The 24734-nt window shown below is 42.2% G+C and overlaps 1 protein-coding gene across 3 annotated transcripts in view; it reads right to left on the minus strand.

Moving 5' to 3' along the window:
• Positions 1–51: 51 nt before the first annotated feature.
• Positions 52–24734, minus strand: part of slc6a16b (solute carrier family 6 member 16b) — a 27803-nt gene continuing 3120 nt past the window's right edge. For 2 of the 3 annotated variants that reach the window (XM_063221857.1, XM_063221856.1), the window contains exons 2-12: positions 22990–23213; positions 18778–18935; positions 17817–17937; positions 17385–17563; positions 16224–16334; positions 14226–14467; positions 13244–13391; positions 9077–9278; positions 8509–8668; positions 3388–3550; positions 52–2705 (exon numbers count right to left, since the gene is read on the minus strand). In XM_063221857.1, the coding sequence (XP_063077927.1) occupies positions 2382–2705; positions 3388–3550; positions 8509–8668; positions 9077–9278; positions 13244–13391; positions 14226–14467; positions 16224–16334; positions 17385–17563; positions 17817–17937; positions 18778–18935; positions 22990–23200 (2019 nt within the window). In that variant the 5' untranslated portion in view covers positions 23201–23213 and the 3' untranslated portion in view covers positions 52–2381. Of the gene's footprint in view, positions 2706–3387; positions 3551–8508; positions 8669–9076; positions 9279–13243; positions 13392–14225; positions 14468–16223; positions 16335–17384; positions 17564–17816; positions 17938–18777; positions 18936–22989; positions 23214–23999; positions 24225–24734 lie in introns of those variants that run through there. The other variant, XM_063221855.1, reaches the window with a different exon arrangement.

Below are 24734 nucleotides of genomic sequence, written 5' to 3' on the forward strand. Positions count from 1 at the left end.
TTTGGTGTAATAGCAAAAACATGTCTCACAAAAATATCAAATCAAGTGGAATTGGTGATGCAGACTAGTTTTTTATTTTTACTACAAAAAACAAGATCCATGTGCAATGATCCAATGACATAACAAATGGCTTATTTGTAAATTGAATGCAAAGAAGTTAGACGGATATGGCTCCCATTTCTCCACAACTGTGGAAACATTTCACAGATCGTGAAAAGACATGAAATCCATCCAAAAGCATGATAGATACATATTTACAACATTCCTCTTCATTTGGGACAAGACAACGAAAGAGCTTGACTTTCTGAAATACTGACTACACTTCTACTGTTGGAAAACAGAAAGCAGATTTAAGAAACCTTATGGTTCTATACACAGGTATGGTATGCACCATCACGTGAATGTCATTGTGATGTTTGAGGCATTTGTTTATAAAATACAAAAATGTCAAATAAATACTCTTTGCATGATAAACTCAATTTATTGCCTCTTTCAGATAACCGGCAACGTGCTTTTAAAAATATCAGACTTTTAAAAAATGTTAAACACCTGTCATTAATAAAAATGACATACAGCAACTGACAACTTAAACTTTTTTGACAGGACTTTTCAAAATAAATTAAAGGAATACATAATGGATTCATACCAGAAAACATAAAACATTTCATTCAGCCTCATAACAGTCTTTCCACACCATGCTCTCAGACCCTGTTTACACATACACGGGTATATTTTAAAACAGAGACCTTTCCCCTTTATTTGGGCTTTTCGTTAACACACCAACGAAGACTTTTCCTCAGAAATTGGTTCTTTCAAAAAAATATTTTTGACAACTCTGGTTTAGCATTTGGATATGGTAAACTAAACAGACAAAAGCCACCTGTACGGCCACAGGTGTGATGCATTTATGACAGCTCTACATTATATACGGCTACTTTATGCTGATACATCGATGGTGTGGAAAAGATATTTTGGAAAACGGTGAAATTGTCCATTTATCAGAATACCTCTGGCTATGTGTACACAGGGTGTCAGACCTAAAAAGACAATCCTTTGTTCAGCAAAATTCATTACAGTCATATCCGTGTTTTTTTTGTTTTTTTTAAACCCTAACATTAGTAATGTTAGTTTGGCACAGTAGGCTTCTTAACGCTAGAGATATGCAACACAATGCTTTTAAAACTCTAAAAAAAATACGATGTAGGAATTTCAAGTTGTTAAAAATTCAGCAAATATAACAAATGGCAGTTTAAACACATGGTATCCGTTTCACGTAGCCAGAGACCAAAAAATGGCTCCAACTTCATTCTTTGTAAAAGGAAGGTTGACATTTGCGACAAGAACGTGAAGTGGGAATCCATACATGACTCCACTCATGGTCAGGTACCACGGACATGTTTGAAGCACTATTGGCTCACAGTGTTGCTGCTTCTGCATGTGACCATATTCAAGTGTTGATCATCTCCCACACCAGTGTCTGCATGTTTGCATGGGTAGTTAGACACCATTTGGTCCCAAATTAGTACAAAATATAGTAGTGACAGAACAACATTTTAGTTAGGTATTTTACATATTTACATTTTTAAATGTACAAAACATTTCATAGATTAAAAAAAGTTATTTAAAAAATAGCAGACAGACACTGATTGACTGTATAGACCAGAAAAGACAGAGAAAATTGCATAACACCTTATTTCATCTTGGACCCACAGCAGGAGTTCAGCAGTCGACTTCGTGGGGTTGAGGTGGGAAAACCACACCTAGTGTGAACTTCAGGAGGTTCAAGCCATTGCTCAATGCTCTCAGGCTGCAACTGAAGCAATCGCTGAACCATCCCTCAAAGAGGCAAAGCACACTGGGATCCATTTTCTACAACAACAAACGTGGCAGTTTTGGACAGAACGTATAAAAATAAAAAAGTGTTGGACCAAAACCATGTTGTGAAATTCAAGTGACTGGGCCCTTGCAGCAACAGTGAAATGTAACAAGACCCGATTACAAAGGGCTATGTGGACCACGTGGTACAGGCATGCTTTTCTAGAGGGACAGTCTGGCCACTCCTTTTCAGAAGATCAAGTGTTTCTTAGATGTTGCAAGAAGAAGCTGTAAGAAGAACTTGATAGTACAAAACGTAACCACTGCACAGTACAAAACGTAACCACTTCTTTTTACACATGTTAAGCACCTTTGAGTGGCTGTGTGATCTTTTCAAAGGTTGTGTGTAATGCCACAATTACATTGAAATAGCACAGCATTTTCAATCATCCATTATTGTCCCTCTTTTTTGTTATTTTAACACCTCAGAAAATATTTTTTTCTCCATGTGTTCCCTTCATTCCAAGTCAAAAACAAAACAAAACAAAGAGATTCTTGTTCTTCACTCACAGACCCGTGGACTCTGTCACTCCCTCATTGTCTGATAGGAGCCCTCGATTCTCCTCAGCCAATGGTGACGAGAGGGAGCCATTTTCGGTGATGAGTCTTGATTCGGTCGAGGGGGTGGCGTCTGGGTCTGTGGTGCTACATGGCCGGTAGTGACCGTTCTCCAGGCTGTGGGATGCTCCACCGTTGCCCATCGATTTGCTGGCGCGGTTGCGATAGGTGTGGTACACAAAGCCGACAGGGACAGGCAGGGTGGCACAAACGATGAGGAGGGTCAAAACGGCCAGCGCCCAGTTGGGGTATTCCATTCTCATCTCAGACGCCTGAGGGAGTGAGAGAGGGCAAGAGGAGCGAAATAGACAGAAAGTGATAGATTATATCCTTCTCTATATATAAAAAAATCATTACACTTAGACGAGGAGTTTAATGCAAAGAGATCTAGTTATTTAGGTAAAAGTTAGGTTACAGTCCCCTAAAGTTTACAGTTGCCAAAAAGCACTCCGACCTTGGATGGCACCCTTATTTTTTCTTCTGGTACAGAATTTGAACCTGAAGCTATCCGATGACAAAACCAACTTCCCCAACCATTAGGCCACAACTGCTCAAATACACCACGCTTTTCAGGGGGGTTCCTTGATAACAATCCTAACCGGGCCAATGCAGCGGCGGTGACGAGATTAAGCGACAGAGAATCACTTGAGTGTGCAGCAAGAGCAATACGAGCGATGGAAGCGCCAGAGTATGTCCATTAAAAGCAGAATGCAAGCATCCCAACATTCCCATTGGCTGTGGCGGCTATTGTCGAACCGCATCATAGCTCATTTGCATAATATTATCTTAAGTTTCAACTTATAAACTGTCACTCAAATCACCCCTAGTCGCTCGAATCGCTTTTGTCTCTTCTCTCGCCAGCAACTCAATATAAAGTCAATTACTTCCGTCGCTGGAATCACTCCTGTCTTGCTTGGTTTATTTGTACGTTTAGATTGACTCCCATTGCCTTACCAGTTCCTTATTGTAGGCTGTGTAGGTGGGGCGCGTGATGACCATCTTCAGGAGGCTGGCACTGAGCAGTATGATCATGGCCCCTAGACAGACGTACTTCCACAGGTACTTGTAGATCGGCCAGGGACGCCAGTTGAGCATCTTCTCAATGTCATCCAGAAACCTGAGGAGAAGAGAGAAGAATTTAGAAATCGACAGGTCTGTGGTTGTCAAGACCCCAGTATGACTTCAAACCTATTATAGGCGAGTACATTTAGGGTTTAACCCCAAAAAAATTGATACAAAAGGTTTTTTTATGGATTCTATTACTATTGGACCTGCTAAATGACATACTAAAAATCTAGTAAAATCTGACTTTGGGAAATTAGTTTTTCCAACATAGCTGCCATAGGCTTATTATAAGGGTCAAGAGACACTCCAGGTGAATAGGCCAAAAAATGTAGCTTGCCGATATCACCATGAAACTTAATCCGGTGATTACTCACATATTTGTGAGAAAAAAATGTATTGCAAGTTTTCTGAAATGTTATGTTTTAATATGGTAATTGGACTATATCTAATTAAATATGCATTAAATTTCAAAATGCAAAAACTCAAAATCTGAAAAAGCCAAGCTCAAAATTACTCTTTTATTTTGTTTCTAGTAAGCCAGAAGATATCTTCAGAAGAGATTATGGACATCTCTTTTTGTTTTGTAGTAAATCTAAAAATCTTTGTGCAGACTCACCAGCTAGCATTTTTTTTTTCAAAACATGATTATTTAACATCTCTCTTAGATAAATAATTGAGTTTTATGTTTCTCAAGTTCTTCCAGACATTCTTTGAGTCTGGTGGTATCATTCTTAGCATGTGTCAAGGGCAAGGTCAGCTGTCCTCAAATCATAGCCTCTCCACAGAGGTGTCCTAAGGGCTGGTGCTGGGACTCCTATTTGCCATGTACACCACATCACTGGGCCATGTTATCTGTTCTCACAGCTTCTCATACTACTGTTACACCGATGAAGCACAGTTACTTTGTGCCAGATGACTCCACGGTCACACACATTTCCGCTTGCCTCTCTGAACTATCCACAAGTATGAAGGAATGCAACCTTCAGTTGAGCCTCGCCCAAATGCACTGCTGGTGATCCCAGCCAAAGATTTAGGTTGCCATGATATCGAACTCAATATGGATTCTGCTACTGTTGCCTCAAATAAGGCCACAAGAAATCTAAGTGTCATTGTTGATGACCATCTATCATTCTCTGACCACATAGCCTCAGTTTCCCAGTCATGTCCTCTTTTTCATGCCCTAATTGAATACAAGGCCCTGTCCCTTGCCTATGAAGCTACAACAGGCCCTACTCTGGCTTACCCGAAAGCTATGCTAAAGCCCTATGTCCTTTCATTGTCTCCAGTACCAACCGTTTCACCTTGCCCTCTACTTACACATGTAGTGGCTCCTGTCTATTCAGTTCAGCTGCTGAAAGACCCAAAATACCTAGTGACACCATGATTCATCACTGATGATGTGCCCTGACAAACAACACATGGATATTACCATAGCAGTAGTGTCTTTATCCACCCAAACAGCACTCCAAACAAACAGATCCTGAAAACATGTTAGTTCATGCCAATGTAATTATCATGTAGTAACCTTTATTTTAAAAAACTTTAATCTTGAAAATGACACCTTTCCTGAAGTTAGATTTTCCTAGATTTTTAGTATGTTAGTAAGGACAGCTGGATGTATTGAAATCAGTTGAAAAACCTTTTGCATCAATTTTTTTGGGGTAAGGTGCATTTTGGCCATAGATGTACTCGACTATTAACATCTTTCAACGTTGTAAATGTTCTCCTGGGACATTTGGAATTGAAGATAAAGGGTCTAGGGTGAAAGTGTAAAAATGCTTTTGACCTTTTTAATTACACACACCTAACAAGCCTCCTTCCCAATTTCCACAGAAGTGTACAGTAAACAATTGTAACATGTATACAGTGATAATCTCATTGAAATACACAATAACTTGCTGCTCAGTTTATTGCGTGTGTGTGTGTGTGTGTGTGTGTGTGTAGTGTTGTACCCGATGTACCCTCAATGAACGAAAGTTCATGAACGAGTTCATATTTTGAGCGAACATGAACTGAAAGTACAATATTTACAAGATGATGAATGAACTATGAACACGTTCATTCTGGAGCCCATGAACGACACGTTCATTAGTTCATTCCGTTCATTCCGTAGTTACCAGATTTAATTAATATTTCTGCAGAAACCGTGACTAAACGCAGTGTCAGAGAGTCTAGTATTATATCTTATCTTCCTGCGCAAACTAAAGAAGGCAAGTGCTACACCCTCCATCATGACAACATTCTACAGAGGAACCATAGAGAGCGTCGTGTCCAACTGCATCACAGTGTGGGGAGGAAGCTGCACGGAGAAAAACAGGAAGACACTCCAGCGTGTTGTGAACACAGCGAAGAAGATCATTGGAGTACCACTCCCCTCCCTGCAGGACATTTACACCACACGCCTCACCCGGAAAGCACTGATGATCATCAAAGACACAAACCACCCTGCACACAAACTGTTCAGCCTCCTGCCCTCTGGAAAGAGGTACAGGCGCCTCCGTTCCCGTACCACCCGGCTGGCGAGCAGCACAATGCACCAAGCGATCAAGATGCTGAACACTCAACCCACTCTCCCTCCACTGTCAGCCTCTAGCCAGCAAGGCCACTGACAACCCCCCCCCCCCCCACTGTCAGCCTCTAGCCAGCAAGGCCACTGACAACCCCCCCCCCATCCCCCACCACCATATCTGCGACTGAACATTCCACCTGCACTACTATACTTGTGACTGAACTTTCAACCTGCACTAACTCAAAACATGCACACACACACACACACACACACACACACACACACACACACACACACACACACACACACACACACACACACACACACACACACACACACACACACACACACACACACACACACACACACACACACACACACACACACACACACACACACACACACACACACACACACACACACACACACACACACACACACACACACACACACACACACACGCTGCACTTTCTGCACTAAACCCAAACATACACACACTGACACACACACACACACACACACACACACACACACACACACACACACACACACACACACACACACACACAGACACACGAACACACACACAAGACGCACACCGCACCTTCTACCTGCACTAAACACACACACACACACACACACACACACACACACACACACACACACACACACACACACACACACACACACACACACACACACACACACACACACACACACACACACACACACACACACACACACACACACACACACACACACACACACACACACACACACACACACACACACACACACACACACACACACACACACACGCTGCTGCTGCTGGTGTACTTGACAGACCTTTTTATATTTATTTTCTTCAAAATGCTACTATTACCATGTCAGAACGCTATAAAGGACTTTTTTTAGGAAAAGCACAAAAACACAACAAATACCTCTTAATGTATGTCCTCTACAAGTCTTCTGTTGTCCAGTCTTGCACTTTAAATGTCTGTATGAGCACTGTCTATGTCCATACTGTCTTAAGTCCATGTATAAGTACTGTCTATGTCTATACTGTCTATGTCCTTACCTTAATTAGTCTATGTCTGTATGGGAAAGCAAGAAATGTAATTTCAAATTCTTTGTATGACCAGTGCATGTAAAGAAATTGACAATAAAACCTACTTGACTTGACTTGACTTATCCATTCTCTCTGACAGCGTCAGACACCATTCTGTCAGACTGTCTTTCGTGTCGTGCAAAGAGGCGGGACCAAGCAGACAACAGTCATAGCTCTACTTAAAATCAGAGCGGCCAGCAACCAGCCAGCAGTGTGCGAGTTTTCTGACTTATTAACGCTTCTAGCGACCGTCTTCAGGGCGTTTGGAATAAGTGTGGAGTGCTCTCGCTTCACTATTTAAGTTAAAATGCGCCGCGCGCAGCACCACCAACAAGAGAAATCTGTCTGCTGGCATGTTGCAGGATGGCAAATTTTGCGCATGACACAGAGAACAACAGTGCAGGAAAACGTTACAGAATCCACGCACCCGTTTTAAGTCCAGTCCATACAGTAACCGAAAAGAAGTGAAATCGCTCAGCACACACAGTGTCTAAACAACAAACACTGTAAAGGACTACTAGGCCTACTGATAAACCACTCTTAATGCAAAACTAAAATACAGTAGACTAATATCTAACAATCTCATTGTTAAAACTAATTAAATATGGGCTTTGTCAATTAAGCCTACACTTTTTTCAACATGGGGGGTGAGCTGTGAACTGAACTATGAACTAGTAGAAATGTAACTTTCCCAACACTGCAGAAAACACAGTTAAAGGAGTATGCCACTATTTTGGGGCTTAATACAGTTACATGCTACAATGCTACACGGATCCATTGACTTTCACTAGCTTAGCGACATATTCCCTCTTTTAACTTGTCTTAAAGCAAGACAACGCTTAACATGAAAAATAAGACACTTTGCCACCTTTATAAACCCCAGCCAACGATTTTAACTGTATTAAGCCCCAAAATAGTGGCATACCCCTTTAAGGACTATACTCTCCATTCCTACAACTAATAATAAACCGCTGCTGTAATGCACAACTAAACTACAGTTATATCCAGCAATGTCATTATTAACACTAATTAACCCACTACATAATGGCTATCTGTGGAGCATTTATATAGGCTTCGTTTTTTTTCCTTTTTGGGGGGTGGGGGGGGGGGGGGGGGGTGGGGTGACTGAAATGAACTACCGGTAGTTCATTTATTTTGTGAACTATGAACGAACTAATTCATTTTGAAAAAAATTATGAACTATGAACGAACTAGTTCATTCTGAGAGCTGTGAACTTGAACTTGAACTAGTTCTCGTAGAACCCAACACTGTGCGTGTGTGTGTGCGTGTGCGTGTGTGTGTGTGTGTGTGTGTGTGTGTGTCTGTGTGTGTGTGTCTGTGTGTGTCTGTGTGTGTCTGTGTGTGTGTGTGTGTGTGTGTGTGTATACTTACTTGTCCGCCCCATAGACCCAGGCCACACTTATGGTCTCAAACACAACCACGATAATGAGGGGCAGTGTGGCGGAGTAGTCATCAAACATGGCCACGAAGTAGTTCCCACACCGCTGCGTGAACAACAGGCCTATGATGAAGCCCAATGTGCAGCTGAACACTAAACAAGACAACACACACACACAAACATCAATTTTCAGGACTCATTTCGCAAGTATGTATTTGAACTTAAAGGAACAGTCCACCTCATTTCAACAACTTGCTCATATACTAGTAAAATATAAAGAATACATGGGATTTTTTCTCTATGTGTTTGCATTGCCTCGTTTAAAAGTATAGCCAGATAAAGCGTAGCAATGCAAATCTATGATACCAAACGAAACATCATCAAATGTACTTATAAACCACTTTGGAATTCATGTAAAATTCACCAGAGTGCAGTCTGGCTATTTAATCCCATCCAGTGATAACTTGTGGCTTGCTAATGGTTCCATTTGTAAGATGACAGACACCGTATTTTCCTTCAGGATTATTAAAAATACTCCACTCTGTTTTTTTGGGATGTTACCTGTGAAGGCGGTCCTGCGTTTGGCCAGGCAGGTGAAGTTGTCGTAGAGTGGGGTGAGGATGCCCTCCATGGTGCCAAACATGGTGCTGAGGCCCAGGTTGAGGAGCATGAGGAAGAAGAGGACCGACCAGAAGGGGCTGCCCGGGAACAGAGTCATGGCCTCCGTGAAGGCGATGAAGGCCAGGCCAGTGCCCTCCACTCCCTGGACATACACACAGGCAGACATACACACAACTCCAGTTAGTACTTTGTTGTTTTTACTCTGGGTGATTTGGAAGGAATATTGTCAATTACTGGGACGAAAGACACAAACATCCACACACACTCTATGCCAACATTATCCAACAGAAGAGTCTGTTCAGCTGGAGGCTGAGGGCACGAAATGCCGAACTGACAGACAAGGAAAAGCATTTGTCTAAAGAGCCATCCAGCTCGATCATTTGTCAATTAAGGACAAAGACAAACACATTGACTTCTCTGCGTTGTGATCACTTATTTATTTATCTATTTTTATTCCTTTTTCTTAATCGATTTTTATCTATACAGAGCAACCTGTAACATACATATCCCCTATCCATCTATCCATCAATCTATCCATCTACAGTGATGGCCAAAAATATTGGCACCCTCAGATAATACTCAATTTCTTCCAGAAAATGATTGCAATCACAAATGCTTTGCTATTAAGATCTTCATTTGTTTGTCTTGCAATGAAAAAACACAAAAGAGAATGAAAAAAAAGTCAAATGAATGACCATTTTACACAAAACTCCAAAAATGGGCCGGACAGAAGTATTGACACCCTCAGCCTAATACTTGGTAGCACAACCTTTAGACAAAATAACGGCGAACAACCACTTCTGATAACCATCTATCACAGGGGTGTCAAACTCATTTTGGTCCGGGGGCCGCATACAACCCATGTGGACCTCAAGCGGGCCGCATTAGTAACATCATCGCGAAAAAAAAAAAACGTAAAGCAGAGGATTAGTGTTCAGTACTATCACGTTTTAAGTGTGTTGAATATGTAGAAAGCAATGCAATACTGATAATCCTATGCAAAATTTCCTTGACTTCATTCATTCATTGCCAACCGTCAATGAATTAAATATGGGACAGTTCATTTTGGCAGGGGGTCTGGGGGTTTCCCCCAGAAAATTTTGTATTTCTTAGATGTCATTTCCTGCATTTTCACGCATTCTAACATCCCGTTTCCAATTTCAGCTTAATAGGAACCAATACAAATCCAATTATATTTATTATTTAATTACAACCAATACCAATACAATATGAATAAGAAGTATTAACATGTTATCTCTATATATGAGGTCTATAATATATGAGCTTTATCAAATGCCTGTTACAGTACAAATTCACCATTTATAATAGAAGTGTGATGTGCACTTTACTACATATATACAGTATAACAGAGGGACCATTGGGTTAATGTCATGCAGGTATCGATTTTGCCCCGTAATTGCGTAATTGCGCATTTCGGTTATTTCATTGAATTTTTTTTTTTTTTAATTAAAAAAATAAAATAAAAAAAATTTCGGGCCGGATGGAACCCTCTGGCGCGGGCCGTATGTTTGACACCCCTGATCTAGAGTTTCCTACAACGCTCTGCTGGAATTTTAGACCACCCTTGAGGTGATTTGAAGGGTGCGTTCTCCACACTGTCATTTTGAGACCTCTCCATACCTGCCAACCTTTAATTTTTTTTTTGAGTAGCAACTTATCGCGGCGCGGCAATTCACGGCGCAACAACTTGGCATGGCAAAGCAACGGGGTCACCAGCGGGCCCATCTGAGAGGCTACTTTGTTTTGCATAGTCTGCCCTACACCTAGGGTTGCCAAATGTCAACAGGGAAGATATGAGACACTTCATTCAGGCAGGGGGGTCCTCCCCCAGAAAAAAATGCTTTTCTTAGATGCAATTTCCTGCATTTTAATGCATTTTAGCCTAACATCCCGTGTATCTGGCAAATAGTTTATCTTGCTCTTCACAGTACTTTGAACTACCATAATTTATTAAACTTTCATGAAAGATGTTTTTTTTTTTGTTTCACACCATAACACCAATAAAATGCTATGATATAGTGTGCTGGAATTCAGGCCTCTAAATTAACTTTATTGATCACCAGCCAATATGGCTGTTAATCTTACTAGTCAAACATACCACTAGTCTGGCTAGTAAGCCGAGGCCTAAGTGGCTATGTACCAGCCAAACAGAGCATTTGGTCACTTGGGGGGTGTTAAGGAGCTGGAATTGAGTATGAAATTGAAGCATTTGCTGATTACTTTTTTGCCTGTAGAAGGTACATGTAGGAAAATGTATAATTTTATTATAAAATACAGAGGCATTTCAGTGATTTTTATGAACAAAAAGTTGAATTGTGATGATTCTTACATCATCTCCCCCAATATTAATAAATGGTGATGTTGTCACCTACTGTGAAGAAGCATCAGCAGTAGAGAAAAAGATAAAGACAAGTGTTATCTAAGATAGAATAATATCAGGTTAATATTATTACCTTGGGAGCTAACATCAAAATCACACTTTCAGCATTCATTCAGTACAAAATGCGTCATGTAGTGGCTCTACTGAGGGACGGGGGCTAATGGCCAATGCTCTTGGAACTTCCACGGTAACTTGAGGGGCATCGCTTCTTTTTTTTCACTTCTCTGCATAATGGTAGGCCTATCTACCCTAATCTGCCGTCATGAGTTGGCTATTGTTCACTGTTCGGCACATATATGATGATAGGAGAATTGATTTTATTAATAGATTGCCATACGTGATTACGGATAGTAGTCGTGGAGTGATGCATATTTGGTATGACGCACGACCTGTTACACCTCTTCACAGAATGGGCCATGACTCAGGGAGGAACAGTATTCCTATACGGTGTCATGGTAGGTTACGGATGCAGACCTACTCCGAGCACAACCTTTAGAACTATCGCTTTATTTTCCCGAGTTAAAATGATCCGGCGCAAATGGGAAACCGAATTTAGTTTGCTGCTAATCTACTAATTTATAGCGCGGTCATCGACACATTTTCTCATTCGGAAGTAATCTCGTTTCGGTCCAATATCAAAACAAGCAACAACATATTGCCGTCAAATGCGGCGATACATTGGGTGAATCATTACGACAGACCTCGGCCTTTATTTATTTTCATAAGTTTACGGATTTAGCAACTGGACGCAATTCACTATTCCCATACAGACTACCTTTCTCAAATTCCATTTACCTTTGAAACGGTGATTTTGACGGTGCTCACTTGTAAAACTACAGCGACAGTACCAAGATGGATAATACATGATGACAGGAGGAGGACACTTGTTTCAGAGATTATAGGAGTACATTAACCAGTCTCTCTGCTTGTGTGATTTCGAAGCAAACTTTCTATCGGCAGCTGATGCCTCGACTCGAGAGGAGCGCAGCCATGAGTATTCAAGTCAGTGAGCGCAGCACAACAAATGAAGACATCCAAACTAGCGCTCTGATTGGTCAATATTCCCCCCCACACGTTGCTGGCCAATGGAAAGGCCAGCGCGAGACAATTGCAAGCAGAGCAGAGATGTCTACGGCTCTGTCTGGTTGCAAGTCTACAGAGCAATTTATAAGGGCCCATGAGCACACTTTGCTATTGGTTTTTCCCGTATTTTGAAGTGACAGCGCCGTAGTTTGATGTCAAAATCCGTATCTGCTACACAAAATGCGTAATGGTCGGCAGGTATGCTCTCCATAGGTTTTCTATGGGATTCAGGGGTGGACTCTGTAATTCTGTAATTCTCTAGTACAGTACTCTGTACTGCAATTTGCACTGCTTGTGATTTGATCTGAACAACATCAGCAGCTGAGATGGACAAGTGATTTTAGTGAGGTATGCAAGGTCAGAGATGGAGGTTATAGAGTTCACAGAGTGAGGCAAGTGAGTGGGGTGAGGTCTGCAATTAAAGTACATACATGATACACAAAGGAAAGTCAGACCACTACCTGAGGTGTGATGAAAATAAAATTGTCACTACATAGGCACACTTCTGTTTTGCCTTCGACATCAGAGTAGGGACTTTCGGATGCAAACATAGTTCCAGAGAACAGGGACCAGACCACCACCTCAGGTGTGATGAAAATCAAAATAGCTCAAGAGATGCTGACCTTGCTCATCTCCCTCTCCATGGAGCAGTTGGTCAGGTTGATGGGCAGGCCAGGGCCGTGCACCTTCAGCCACTCGTTGTAGACCTCTGGCTCAGTCACGTTCATGATCTCCTGACCCAGACCAACACCTAGAAGAAGCTCCACGTTCCTGGGAGGCAAGTGAAAACACACACCCTCTTAAGAGTGTAATATACAAACAGCTCACAAATATACAGTATCTGTGCTCCAAAAATGTATTACGCTCTGTCAAACTGTTACAGTATCAATGTTACAAACACAATGTAACACATGCATGCAGATTAGAACTGGTCTGAGAGGGATTGAGGGTGGGAGGTGAGAGGGTGCGTGCATGCAAGAGAGAAGCTGATAGTGTCTGATTTTCAAAGTAAATGAGTCTGTAAATCAGATTTTGATTACGCGTATGAATAGAGATTGGTGGTTTGATAACATTTTAGAAAGCACTTGATAGCAAAAATCTCACACAGCCCTTAGACATGAGCACAGTCACAAATATTTCCAATCAAGTTCGAGTCAAGTCACAAGTTAAGACACATTTGACCAAGTCAAGTCCAAGTCGTTTTAAAGCAAAGTCAAGTCCAAGTCATTTTTTTTACCAAGTCCTTAACAAGTCACAGTGTATTCTATGCACAATCTTGACAACTACTTTTGGTCATAAATGTATTACCTCTCCACACGGCTAACTGCCTACTGGTATTGGTTAAGGGCAAATAATACAATTTTCATGTCTTTCATATAATATTTGCACATACAAAGGAAGAAAATTGAATGGATTTAGACTTGACATACCCTTGCAAGTCATTGCAAATTAAAACGGTAAAGTCCAAGTCAAGTCTCGAGTCAAGTCACAAGTCATTCCTAATATTGCCAAGTCAAGTCTCAAGCCATCAATTTGTGAATCAAGTCTGATCCAAGTCCATGTCGCAAGTCCACACCTATCGCGCACACAAACACAACAACTTACTGTTTGACGCAGCTAAAGGCGATCTTCTTGGCCCTGAACCCCAGCACGGCGAAGACCACGAGCGAGGCCAGCACGGAGGTCATGAAGTTGACGGAGGACACCATGATGGCGTCGCGGTGGCAGTTGTTGTTCTTGGGGTTGTAGGAGGAGTAGGCGATGACCGAGCCGAAGCCGAGGCCCAGAGCAAAGAAGACCTGCGTGGCCGCCTGACGCCACACCTGCACATCCGCCCAGATGGACAGCTGAGAGGAGGGAGGGAGGGAGAGAGGGAAATGAAGTACCAGCAACTTACAAAGCCAAAAACCTTATACTGACACGCAGGGGGAAGGGAACATTTTAGCACAGTGCATTACTATACATGAGGACACAGGACAGTAGAGATGCAAAACTCAACAAGTGCTAACACTTACAAAGTAAAATCTTGACACAGGGGAAAAGAAAAATGGAATTGCAGTATTTATAATGATACACACCGTGATTTCAATCATCTACATCTACATAACCATTACAGTTTAGAGAATGAAGGCCTAAGTACGTCTTGCAACATGCTACAACTTACAAAACCCAAAGCATGAATGTTGTTAACTCCATTGTTAATATGCAGGAAAACAAAATAAAGAAAATATTCACAACGAAAACACGATGAAGTATGTGCAAAAACATGGACCAAATGCAACTGGTGAAAAATAGCAAAAGAGGCAAAATTTAGAAATTTACAGTAAAAGAGGCCCACGTCTGCATTCCTTTTCCCATACAAAAATATTTACACAGGAACGTTATCTTTTTTAACATTACAAAAACATACCATCTTTGAAACATTATGTAACCACTGCCCTGCACATGACTTTATTCAAACAAAAGTTCACCTCAGCAGGTGACAGATCTGGGTGGAGCGGAGGATCGCTCAACAACCTAAGAAGAGTTACGGAACTAATCCCAGCATGAGGGGGCAGAAAAAAGTACAATCACAAGACCATGACTTAGTAGTAGCCAGAACACCATCTTCAAACACTATGGAAAAAGTAGGCTTGGCTCTGTTTTCTCACACTCTCTGCACAAACCCCCCTGCAGTGGAATATGGAAAAATAATCAAAGCTTGCTTCGTTCTTGCGTCAAGACTTAATTTGATAGTGAAAAACAACTCCATTTGCGTATCCTTAACAAGGAAAACTGTTGCATACTGTTGCATTTTTCATGATAAACCCATTGATGCTGGATGCTGCATATATGAAGCATTCAGGCTCATGAGATTTGAAATGAAAAATGTGGGTATGCTAAAGCTGAATAAACACATTCACAAAAGGAGGGTCTTAACCTTTAAATGCAACTCATTTCATATTTTTATTTGCTTCGTAGGCTGATATTTAGGTTTTTATAGGAGATGAGAGGAAAGCCTCATCGCCTGCGCTTCTTCAGATTCTTTGTTAATATCAACCATCTGCAGCAACCACAGGCAACTGGAATGGGAGAAGACAGACCATACCAGGAGTCTTCCTTCATGCGGCTTACCAAGAGGAAGCCTTCATTAAAAAATTGTGGGTGGGTGTTTACAGTAAGAATGGAAAGTAGCAAAGATGTGCATCTCTCAGTGTGAGCTCTGCCAAAAAGTTTAAGACAGAGGAATGAGGACTTGATGTCAAGGCTGACGGAGTTACTTAAAACAAAAAGAGGCACTGTGTGAGTGTATGAAGAGCGTGGTAAAATGTTTAGGAATTGATGGAACACTTTAGGAAATTGACATTTTTGTATTGGGAATTGCACTACATAGCATTGCATTACAAATGCATTATAATATAGATTGAAAAAGGTATATTCTCAAAATAGTTGAACGGCAAGAATTCAGATAGATGAAGGGACATCGGAAGAGTCATTTCCAAAAAATCAAATGCAAAAGTAAAAAAAAAAAGGTGTTAGAGTCATTTTGCATCGAAGCTCTTTATGTGTGAGAGTGTGTGTGTGTGTGTGTGTGTGCCCAGAGTGCAGCATGCGTGTACGTACCCTTGGGTAGAGCATGTACTTCAGGCCTTCCACAGCTCCGTCTAGTAGCAGGCCTCGGATGAGGAAACACAGCAGCACAACGTATGGGAACACTGAGGAGAAGTACATCACCTGACACAGAAAAACAGCATTCAATACAACTGTGAACTTTGAAGTATCAGAAAAACCCAAGTTTTATCAGACAAGTAAAAGTTTTATCTTTATATTCAACAGTATAGCTTCAGTGAAGACGGAGGCTATACCGTCAAAACATGTCAAGTAAAACTTTCACATATTTAAAGTATAAGAAAAACACAAGTTTTACTATAGCAGTTACACATAATGAACGTCATACATCTAGTGAACTTTGATGTCGTCATAACAAAAAAACTGTTCGCCGGTCTGAAATGGAGGTAGTGCATATACCAGTGCTTATCTTGCTTATCTAGCGTTATCTTCTGCTCACTGGTAATTGGCTTTGAGAGACACCATTGCCAAGATAGATAGCGGACTCATTTTCACTCACTTTCATTCAAAGGAGAATTGGAGTCACTGAATACTGTATATCATGACGAAAACAGGCAGTACTGTCATGCACGAGAACTTTAGAGGGTCTTTGTCCATTGCTGACACAGACACCGCTATAGACAGGCAGTGCCAACAACACATACTTGATAATCATTATCTTTTTTATTGTACATTTAAGATAATGTTGCTGGAACAGTCTTTGCGGCAAATACCACACCACAGCAGCAATTATTGCTCTCAGCTGTGGTCAGTGAAGGACCAAACCACACTGCAAGTTGACAAATTCCTCAACTGGATGAGTAGCACACTAAACACTACATGCATTCAGAAATATGCATTTGTGGGAGTACTGCGACACACTATGTTAATGTGCCCATACCACATACTGTACGGGTAGCTGCCTGTTGGTACCCAGGCACTGGGTCATGTCCCAACCCTACCCCCTCCTCTCTCCTCTACTCATTTCCTGTCTCACTTCCACCATCCTATCACAGTAAAGGCGACAATACTAAAAAAAAAAAAAGAAAGAAATATGCTTTTCTGGGTACAACTTCTGTGCTTGTTATGGATCCTGACAGACGCATGTAAATGCTGAAGCAGAGGTCAGCAGTATATAAACAGTGCAAAAAATAAATAATAATTTTAAAAAATCACCTTTCCAGAAGACTTGATGCCTTTGAACATGCCGAGGCAAACGATAGCCCAGGCAGCGGCCAGACAGCCAGTCATGATGGGGTTAAACTCGCCGGTCTCGTTGATTGAGTCGGTGATGTCCAGGGCCTTCCGGAACCAGAAGTATGTGGTGGGCGTGCTGGCGGCGCACTCTCTCACCTCTGAAAAGAATGACATGTCAAAGCTTGAGGAGATGCAGGCATGCACTTCTAGGTATGTCGGCGCTGCGGCCTGTTTGTACAGCAAAAATCACATTTCCTGTTGAGCAGGACAGGCATGCGTTTTTTTTTTCTCCAAGGGAAAAACAGCATTGTTGTGAAGGGTAAGTGGCGCGCAGGTGTGTGTGTGTGTGTGTGTGTGTGTGTGTGTGTGTGTGTGTGTGTATTTGTTGGCGAGTGTCCAAGTTCTCTGTACCTGTGCCATTGGCGGTGATTGGACACTGCTCCCATGGCAGAGGGCTCTGGAAGGAATTCCCCAAGTAGAACAGACTCCACCCAATGATAACGTTGTAGTACAAAGCCACAAAGAAACACACCTGGCAAAAAACGGCAAAGAAGGAAGTAAGCCATCTCTTATCAGCTGAACATTTAGCTGTTAAGCTAACGGTAACGGCTTATATCAAAAGTATTGACACGTTGAACCTTTTTATTTCCAAGTCTGCAGGGAAAGCTCAAGTAACGGGCCAGTGGGCTGAACTGCGTAAGAGGGGAGTGGTGATGACAGATAAGGGTGTGCTACTGTTTTACTGACAGTTTTCAAACTTCTAGTCAAAACAACACGAAACCTGACGCAGTACACGGTTGGAAGGCAAAACATCTTGGAGGCACATGTTCCTCGCATTGACGTTTTAAAGTGAGGAGTCTGCACACTTGAAACCCACTTTTGTGTTTTATTCAAAGGCCAACTACTTTTCGACCATTGAGGTCTTGTTCAGATTCTGCACCTATGGTAGAGATTGTGGAGAATCTGAAGACCTCAATGGTCGAAACATAGTTCTGTCTTGGAATAAAACACAAAAATGGATTTCAAATGTGCGGACTCCTCACTTTAAAACGTCAATCAGTCTTTGTCCTGCATCTTAACCAGTTAAGACACATTGTTATAAATTTGGTGTTACCTGAATGACAATGACCAAGTCGTATTGCCTTACTAAAGGCCCTGTGTTATGCCATAGTAGTGTAGTACTATGATGGTTGACTTTTCAATGACTATCACAAAAAATCGTGGAGCAGCAACTGATGATCCTGAAAATATGTTGATAAACAGGAGCCTATAGTAATTCCTGCAAGAAACTGGACTCACAACTTTTTGGACATCACGACCTGGATGACCAGTTACAGCGAGTTGAAAGTGCAAAAGTGTGAACGTTATGTACCAGGCAGCTGGAGAAGCCGATGCCAGCGAGCTTGGGGGAGATAAACTTCCAGACGCCGATGCTGCCCTGCCGGATACTCTGTCCAGCGGCCAGCTCCAGGAAGAACAGCGGCACTCCCACCAACACCATCAGCAGGATGTAGAGCAGCAGGAAGGCCCCTGGGAATCACATTACACTGCTTTACATGGCATGACATGACATTACATTGCGTTACACTAAGCAGATGCTTTTATCAATTACATTGCATTGCATTGAGCAGACTCTTTCTAGCCAAAGCGATTTACAATCGAGAACATAATGACAGCCTACAACACTTGCTGATACAAAGTGCATAGGAAATATACAGAGCAGCAAGAGTAGATGCTAAGTGGGTTTAGTGTTTAAAAGTACATTAGCACAGGGTCAACTTGAGTATCAAAAGCGACACATTTATTTAGGTGCAGGATATTGGTTACAGTCCCTGGAGCAATATGGGATTAGATGCCTTTCTCAAGGGCACTTTAGCCATGGCCCATGGGTGATGTGGACCTCAAACTGGCGACCCGATTCCAAGACCAACTCGCTCAATCACTCATTCCCTCAAAAATCTGTGTGCAGTCATCATCAAAGTGAATGCTACCGGTGTGTTGCTCAATGAGATTAAGATCCTGCATCTTAACCGCTATGCAAGTAAGCTGTTGTTGTTGTGGCACTGCAGACAGATTGACAGTAACACATCTCTAGCATTATTAAAGTGGAGGAGAGAGTGCTTATCTTCCGCTTCCTCTCCATTTACTATGAGACTGTTAAGCATTAGCCTCCTAGACCATGAGGTGTGAGACCACCCACACATGTTTACTCTCAGTTAATCCTTAAACCAAGTTCTTTGAAAAAATGAACCAGCTTTCGTATTACCGGTACTCCCTGCAAAGGCAGCACGTGGCTGACTGGATTGAGTCACTTCTTAAACACACCAACAGACCGGTCAAAACTTCCTAGATGCAGCCCTGTGCAAACCCCCTATCTCTACATTCACATACTCTGACTCATACTCTGATATTTATAGTAAAGCAGCAACTGTGCCCAATGAGAACAGTCAGCGTTATCTGTAAAATGTAGAGGATAAAAAAAGTGGTCTTGGCAACTGTTTTACCATAAATACCAGGTTCACGTGCTGGATACATATAGTTCAACTCTTTATTAGTATGACAAGCGTAACATGTTAACTACACAGGAGGGGTCCGCACATTCTCCCGCCCCCAGGCGAGACTTTGGCGTGAAGTGTGAGGGCAACATCCACCACCTGTGAGGTGGTGCCATTGGAAAACATCCCAGGCAATGGGGCTCCATAGGAATGACAAAAGGGTCTATGAATCTGTTTGAATAAGAGGCCCAAGTCATTTCCATTTAAGAGCACTGAGTGCACAAATGTGACACCAACACATGGCAGACACTTCAGGTTTCCAGACCTGCTGCTAACATTCCCAGAATACAGAGAAGGTTCCACTGACTTTGTTAATGTTGTAGTCGAAGGCTTGAAGCACCAACTTAAAAAGCAGTGATTAATTAAATCTAAAAGCTGTGTCTGCACTAATTGGGATTTCATGCACAAATTGCCGGATTCAGATTCAGCCACGGCTGCTTTTTACCACTGGATTCACAAGGACAGAGTTTCCAACATAGTTTTCAGCCAAGCTTGAACTCCGAAACTTGCAACATATCCACTACAAACAGTTCCATATCCCGGGGCCGCAGAGAAGACCTGAGCCAATCAAATTCCCCTCACCACGCTTCTCTGTGGGAACTGAAGAGACTTCTTTTGGTATGTAGGGCTGGCTTTTCACCAGACATCAACCAAAAAAATGTTTTTGGACCAGTCTCTCCAGAGAATGGACTTCTAAGCCGTGGATTTACCCACATGCTCTCTGGCTTGTCTGAGACTGACAGCTTGGGTTTCTTCCCCGCTTTTTGAGAGCACTGACTTTGTGGCAGCCTACCCATGAATGCCTGATGTGTTAAAAATCTTTTTGATTGCTGAGGCGCACACACGGTGTACACGGATATCCTGCTAGGGCTTGCCTTTATCATTATGACTCTTGTGTTGACAGAGCATGTTGTAAATGGGCCTGCAACGTTATGGTGAAATGCCTCAAGATGTATGATCTACATTAGTACAGTATACTTAGCAGGGTTTCCCTGAGCACTACATTGTTAAGGCCACCTTGACACTAAGGCTGTAACGATATTGCATCGAACCGAGGGATCGCGGTACACAGACCCACGAACCCCTATCGCGAACCTTCCTCGCAGAATCGCGATGCGCCCTTTTAAAGTTATTACCCCTCAGTCTAGAAAACAGCAGGATACAGGCAAATGCTTGCATATGCACTTAATGCTTGCATATGCGCTCAAAGACCATTAGAAATGGGGCGCATATGAGCGAGTAACACTTCCATTCTCCCCTCTCTCATGTAAAATGTTCCGTCCAACCAGCACGTGCATTGGTTGTTATTCATTGCCTCAGCAATCTCCGCGAGACAAAAAAACTTGGGCAAACGTCGGAAGGTAAAGCACAGAAATGAACAACAGACCAAGAAGGCTTTATCAAACGTGTGAAGATTTTTTTGATTCATGCATGCGCCGATGTGTGTTGAGTGGAGATAGACGTTAAGCGGAGAGAGAGAGAGAGAGAAAGAGAGCGAGAGAGCGAGATGCTCCGCCTGCCCAAATTTTAAATCGCTAGAGCTCTATACGCTCATAAGGGAGTGTCTGAAGTCGGGCGAACGTTTAGGTCGATGTGGATATTAGGCAGCATTATTTCCTCCCCACATTGGCCGCCTGCCTAGCGAAAACATGCTCCATTTCAGCCTCTGCATCTATTCCCGCTCTTGACAAAATGTCAAATCACAAAACCAAACAAAGGACAACGTGCGTGTTGCATACTGAGAACATAACTGAGGTTCATTTCGAGTTTTGTTTGTATAAGCGCGTGCGCGCTGCTGCACGATCAAAACAGTTACAAAAATATTAAACATCAAAATTAAGTGTTGCATTTCTGTAAGTAACTTAATACAATATGTTTCCTGACGAAATATGACCAGTGTTGTTTTCAGTTAATGTTTGGATATTAATTGGATAATGTTTGATAATGTGAGACAGTTGTAATAGGCTACCTATACTGGAACCCTGACCCTTCTCTCTCCATCTCTGTCTCTCACACATGGTCAGCATCTCAGCATGATATTATCTAAGCCTATTAGTAATAATAATGGTAGGCCTATATCTGCAACATCATTTAGTAGACCTACAAAATTAATGTAGGCAGTTAAATGCAAAAAGAAAGCATAGGCCTATATATACATATAGCCTATAATTTATTTTCTTCTTATTTTTTTCCCTAAAAAAAAATTAAATCGTGGGGGTATCGAACCGTGGGTCATATATCGTGATACAAACCGAATCGTGGGTTGGGTGTATCGTTACAGCCTTACTTGACACACATACCACCTTGACTAGGTCCCCTGAAAAGATAAAAAAAAATGGTATTGTGAATGCTATTTCTAGTTACTCTACCAAAATAGTTTACTTTCAGGGGACTATTTTCATACTAACTGCACAACACAGCGTTTCCAATGAAGACGTTTGTCTGATACTGGGCTGTCTGATGAAGTGAAGTTTGTCTGATACCAGCTAATCCCCCCCACCACCTTGACTTAACAAAAATTCTGCGGGAAACACTGCTTAGATCACACTGACCCTGAGACCTGAATTGTTAGGAGGGATTACAACACTTGCTACAATGATGTGCTCTCGCAACCCCATTTCATAATGTCTTTTGAACATATTCTTACTGACTGTCCTCAAATGTATCAGCCACATTATATTGCTTCCGTCAACGGAAATGTAACAAAGTCCTCGCATTGTTATGCTTCATCCACAATAGCCTGTCACTTTCTGGCTTGGGAATCATATTAGATGACAGTTGAAAACAATCTTGCGAGGGATGCCCTTTGACGGGTCAACATGTTCACATTTTCAAGCAGAACTGTTAGTGCCCTCCTGTCTGGATGTAGTCATTATTCACTTTACTGTCAGCTAGGAGTTAACACCTGAGCAAACTTTTAAGACACTCAAAAGAATGTGAACATGCACACACGCACACAAGTATAAATAACTATGCAGAGAGGCACATGCGGTGCGCGCGCACACACACACACATACACAAAGTCTCACCTCCTCCATTTTGGTGGCAGAGGTAGGGGAATCTCCAGACGTTTCCCAGGCCCACACTGAAGCCGACCTGGGCCAGCACGTACTCCAGCTTGCTATCCCAGCCATCGCGAGTCACCACATCCTCTGGGTCAGCATTGGCACCATCCGCTGCGACAGCCTGTTGCCCATCTGTTGTGCAACGCTCGTCTCCAGGCAGTGGTGCTTTCTCCATCACAGTCTGTAAGCTGCAGGGAGAGGAAATGAAGAGGGAGATTAATATCAGGCTCAGTCATGGCACGTGACAAATAAACTGATACGCGTAATGTCTATTGGCTGCAAGTTACTGGATTGGTCTTACAATGCATGCATGTTTATTTCATCAATTAGTTAATTACATCAATGTAATACAAAGCACACACACACACACACCTTTTCAATAATATAAAAATACAATCAGCAATAACTAAGGTCAATGCTGAGTAAGCAAGTGGATATTTTGTCAAGTCAAATCAACAAAACGTGGAGAACAAACAAAAGACGAGGCCATGGAAGGGGTACCAGCACTGAATGTCCTTGGGGGAACTGAGTGGTCGAATTTGCGCTGTGCTGGGTCAGAAATAGTCCCACGGCTCATGAAAGGGTCTCTGTTGTCCTCCTGACAGAGACCTGTCAACCTCCATAACCACTGAGGCCACAACGGACCCTCTAATAATAGCAGAGTGTTGGGTTTGACTTCTAAAGTTTCCATACCACCAAGAAAGTAAAAAATTAGGGTCAAATGTTGCATCATTACGAGGTAACAGTTTGGCTATTTTCGGTTCCAATTGCCGTCATCTTTAGGATAGGCTAACATAAGACGACTTTGCCATAGATGGACATTGGCATGATGCTCTCTATCGTCATTGCTAATTATTAGCCAACTAAAATGCCACTCAAAAGATGCCACCCAAACCACACTGGCCCAAAACTATACACGTATACATCCAGCTTAAGACAGTAACCTATTTTAACAATTGACCGAATATACTCACTTGAGGCTAATGCCGAAAAATGCCGCGCGCTTCCGAGTCTCAAAATCACACGTGTTGTTCGCTCAAGCAGCCGATGATGACAAACTGCTTTCAAATAGGTTGAGTGTCTGATGTATCACTCAGCAGAGAAACATACCCAATCCCCAGAAATGCCTTACGGGAATAGCTCATATCAGAAGGATTTCAATCTACAGCATCGCCGTCTCCAACGTGTATTGTGTTCGCACACATGCGGCGGTGACTTGAGGATAGCCTACAGAAGGCGGCGGCATCAGCTTCCGCCTCTATCGCCACGCCCCTTGCATTGTCAAAAAGTGGAAATCCTTGAAGTGAAGCGACAACGACCCATTTTCCACCCAAGGTGTGTAGCCTTCCACACCAGACCAAACTCTAAAATTGCTCAAGAAGCTATTGTATCGGTGATGATATGCCCATCTAAATTCCCCAACGGTAACACAAAGTAGGCATGAATGCACGTAGCCCCAGGTAATAGGCTACTCTGTAATATTTTCCCAACTAGGCTCATCATATAGGGCAGGCTATGCTAGGCCTAGGCCTATATGGCTCTAGTCATAATCAATCGAGGAATCGTTTAATTTTAGGCTTATTATTCATATGGTGGCCAAGCGGTGGAGCTGAGAAGGGATTAGGATAGTTGGGATAAAAACCAAACATATAGGCCTAATGGATGTGTGGTGAGAGACGACATGAGGTGACATCAAAAACACGCGGGCA

The sequence above is a fragment of the Engraulis encrasicolus genome, chromosome 17 (genome assembly GCF_034702125.1).
Source record: "Engraulis encrasicolus isolate BLACKSEA-1 chromosome 17, IST_EnEncr_1.0, whole genome shotgun sequence".
In the NCBI taxonomy this organism is placed as follows: Eukaryota; Metazoa; Chordata; class Actinopteri; order Clupeiformes; family Engraulidae; genus Engraulis; species Engraulis encrasicolus.